Genomic DNA, 3,584 nt, shown 5'->3' on the forward strand with positions numbered 1-3,584 from the left:
TTATAAATCCTGAATTATATTCTGTATCTTCCAGTGTTGGTTTCTGCAGTCCTGAAGAAAAACATTCTTTTCATACTTTCCTGTCTGATCAGCGCTGATCTCCAGACAGCGTTTGGTTTCTCTGTTCTGTATAGCCTGTCCCTGAAAACAAACAAGAATAAGCATTTTTCCAAGCAATGCTTAGATTGTAATATACCACAGCACCCTATCAATATTTGGGGTGTAATTATTTGTTCACCTGTTTGAAGTCCCAATACATGTGCTTTTGTTTTTCAGTGTCTGAACACCAGGACAGCTCTGGAAACCTGCCTGAGCCGGGATCAATTAGACAGCGGTTCCTATTGTTTTTCAAAGGGAGATTCGCAAATATCTCACCACTTGCTGTATAGTAAAATATCTGTGATGAGAAACGGAAGTGTGTCAAATATTCCCCAAAATACAGTTTGAAAATGCAGAGAAGGGAGGGGAGGAGAGAGATTACTTGTGATTCCATGAAATGACAAGGATATAAAATGGGAGTGTTCTCCTCAAATGGTCCTTTATCCAAACATAAACGTGTTTGCAGATCATTAATCAGCTGTTTTGATAGAGAGGACATCATATTAAATTGTCAAATCCTTCATAATTTTTCCTGTACAACTGATCTCTCAAGACTATCTTGTTTCATAGTGAACCGTATGCCACTCACCACTCCATAACCTAATAAATGCATGGGATTTAACTCAGGATAGACATTTTCCAGATACCATTTAAATGGTTTGCAATGTAGCTTTTCTCTCAGTTTCTTTCTCTCCGATACATCGCCAATGTCTATCCCATGGTTCTGTGGAAACAGGAGAGAACAGATACACATGATCATTTGCAGATCATAAATCTAGAGGATTTCAAACCTCGAACCCTGTAGTCACACATCTTTGTTCACTTTTTCAATCTTTTAATTAGATCTACCTGTATAGGAAGACCCCAGGCGATGTTCACATTTATTTTGTATTCATCCATCCAAACTTCTGCCACTCTGAGGGCATTTCTCTTCATTACATTTCTAAGATCGGGCATGTAGGGTTTGTGTGCCCTCTCGATGTGAGCAATTTTAGAGCAGGGTACAATCTCTATACTTCCTCCACACAGCCACACCTGAACCAAAACACATGAAAGAAAAACTCAAACCGTGTGCACTATGGGTACCATGTAAGTACAGTATAATATATAAAGTTTAATATAAAACATTAATTTAAGAGAATGCTCAATGTGATTTTACGTGCATGTGAATTACCCGTATTCCTAATTCAACATTCTCTCCTCCGTACACCTCCATCCCTCCATCCAGAGTCCCAATCTCACCGAAGAACAGACGATCAACCACGAGTATTCCCATCACAGAGGGACTCCTGGAGAACAGGAAGAGGACGGATCTGTTACACTCTGATCAGAGCAGAATTTAATAACATCACATCCACACCATGACAGCCAATGTGAAAGAATATTGAGAACAATATTCACATTAATTCACTTATATCTTAGACGCAATATTACACAACACACACTCACTTTCCAGGCTGTGAAGAATCGTTTTGATCGTACCACTTCTGTGGGAATCCCACGTATATGCACCAGAGAGCCCAGTCAAATCCATGAGCAGAGGCTAAATACTTTGTCACTTGCAAGTCATAGTAATTGACACTATCAAACACGGGGCTCAGGACCAGCGTACGTTCAGCCTGGATACGTGCAAGCAGAGGCTCTGCCCTAAAAGAGAAAGAGCACTTGAGAAAATGTGATTCAATAAATTATTCTGTCATTGTGTTCATTTGTCTACGTCTGTGGTGAATGTTCACACCAGTGTTAACTAAAACTAAATATTATTTGTACTATTTGCAATAAAATATGAATAAACACTGCTGGAGTTCTGTTGATGATGCTGCAAATGGCTCTTTGAATGACAGACAAAGCCTCATCCAGATAAATCAGCACCACGCTGAGGGTGGGCAGATTGTGGGGGTATTCACGGCCAATGCATCTACAGAAATGGATGAATGCATCAAGATGGTTGAATTTTTTGAGTGTTTCCAAAAACCGCTGGAACTCACCTGTGGTCTCGAGTGTCCGGCAGCTCCCGGTCCAGAGGCAACTGGTCACTGAGGAAGGCATTATAACCGTATTTCTGAAAGAGATCCTCAGCCTTCCTCTGGTCATCCTCAGAAAGTTCAACAGTCCATTGCTTGAAGAGGTATGAGTTTGGGAACAACTTCTTTGCTGGTTTCTTCTCATTTTTCTCTTTAAGGCTGTTCTCTTCTGCAATTTTTTTTTTAAATTTTAGTTCACTAAAATTGGTTAGAATCTTTAATTCCGGTATACCAGCAAAAGACATTCACAAATTTCTGTTGGTGTATCTATTTAAAAATTGGTTGTCTATAATCACTTTAAATTACATTGATATAAACCCAAAATGTTGCTTCAAAATTGTGCTAAATAATATTGTGATATTAACATTTATTATTATAAATAATATTGTGCATGTACATGAAAACTGTGCACTGACTCAAAAAAAGTTGCATTCAGTACTTTTGAAAAATATTTTTAAAAAGGGAGCGGAGTCAAATTAGCAGCGTTTCCTCATGGGGGCAGACAGTTGAAAAAATACTCACTTTATCTTAGTAATCCTCCTGCTATCTGGCCGTTTATTAAAAATCACTGACTGCGAATAGTGTTCAACAACTGCATCAAGTTATGACATTTTTAAGATTACAATAAGAAAAATTAAAAATGGCAAAAGGCCGTTTATATATATATATATATATATATATATATATATATAATATACATATAAATGCATTTATTTCTTCTGTGGAACACAAAAGAACCTATTTTGTAAGTAGTGTCAATTTTGATTTCATGCCACCTTTAAATGCTTAGAGAAACACCAGCTAAACAGAAAGAACTAAACAGATACTAGTAACTCACCCACGGCTATTAAATGAGCCTCCAGTTTGTCCAACTTGTTGAGCAGAAGTGCGCTGTGTAACGAGAAGTTCTGCTGGACTTGGTGGAGCTGCTTCTCTTGAGTTTGGATTTCCCACTTGACAGAGCTCATATAGAGAAACACCACAGCGACAGACAAGACTGGAAACAAACTCTTCACACAGCTTATTCTCATGATGATCAGAACAGCAAAGATCACAGTTCTGAAAGATTTTCTAGATGTTTTCCTTCTTCAGGTATCAGTTATTCTGTGAGGCTGTCACTGGTCCATGTTTTATGGTTACAGTTTTGTGACTCTAGTGTATGCTGTCTGATGTTTATCACTTAATCTTTATGATTCATACTAGACTGGGAGGGAGGAAAGCAGGACACTGAATCCTGGTAGAGGTGGAAGAATTAAACATTAGGTACAGCTTTTCACTTTTAAAAATATCAATCATATCATTCATAAAATCATTCAGTGAAAGAAACCAGGCAGGCACCACAGTCCATCAACACTTATTGAACATAAACAAAAACAGGTCTATAGATTTTCGACTGCAGGCTGAATAGAACTATACAAATTATCAATTAAAAATAGACTTGCTAAAATACACTGTAAAAAA

At 37.8% G+C, this 3,584-nt stretch overlaps 1 protein-coding gene across 1 annotated transcript; it reads right to left on the reverse strand.

Moving 5' to 3' along the window:
• On the reverse strand, positions 1 to 3,154 carry LOC107581155 (probable polypeptide N-acetylgalactosaminyltransferase 8). Its single transcript, XM_016266704.1, has 10 exons — positions 2,962 to 3,154; positions 2,088 to 2,292; positions 1,873 to 2,017; positions 1,549 to 1,763; positions 1,274 to 1,388; positions 949 to 1,134; positions 689 to 823; positions 482 to 577; positions 239 to 397; positions 1 to 141 (listed from the first exon to the last, which is right to left on the reverse strand). Exons 1-10 carry the CDS (start codon positions 3,152 to 3,154, stop codon positions 1 to 3), a joined length of 1,590 nt encoding a protein of 529 aa, XP_016122190.1.
• Between the last annotated feature and the right edge of the window lie 430 nt (positions 3,155 to 3,584).

The sequence above is a fragment of the Sinocyclocheilus grahami genome, unplaced genomic scaffold, assembly GCF_001515645.1.
Source record: "Sinocyclocheilus grahami isolate Dianchi unplaced genomic scaffold, SAMN03320097.WGS_v1.1 scaffold33.1, whole genome shotgun sequence".
In the NCBI taxonomy this organism is placed as follows: Eukaryota; Metazoa; Chordata; class Actinopteri; order Cypriniformes; family Cyprinidae; genus Sinocyclocheilus; species Sinocyclocheilus grahami.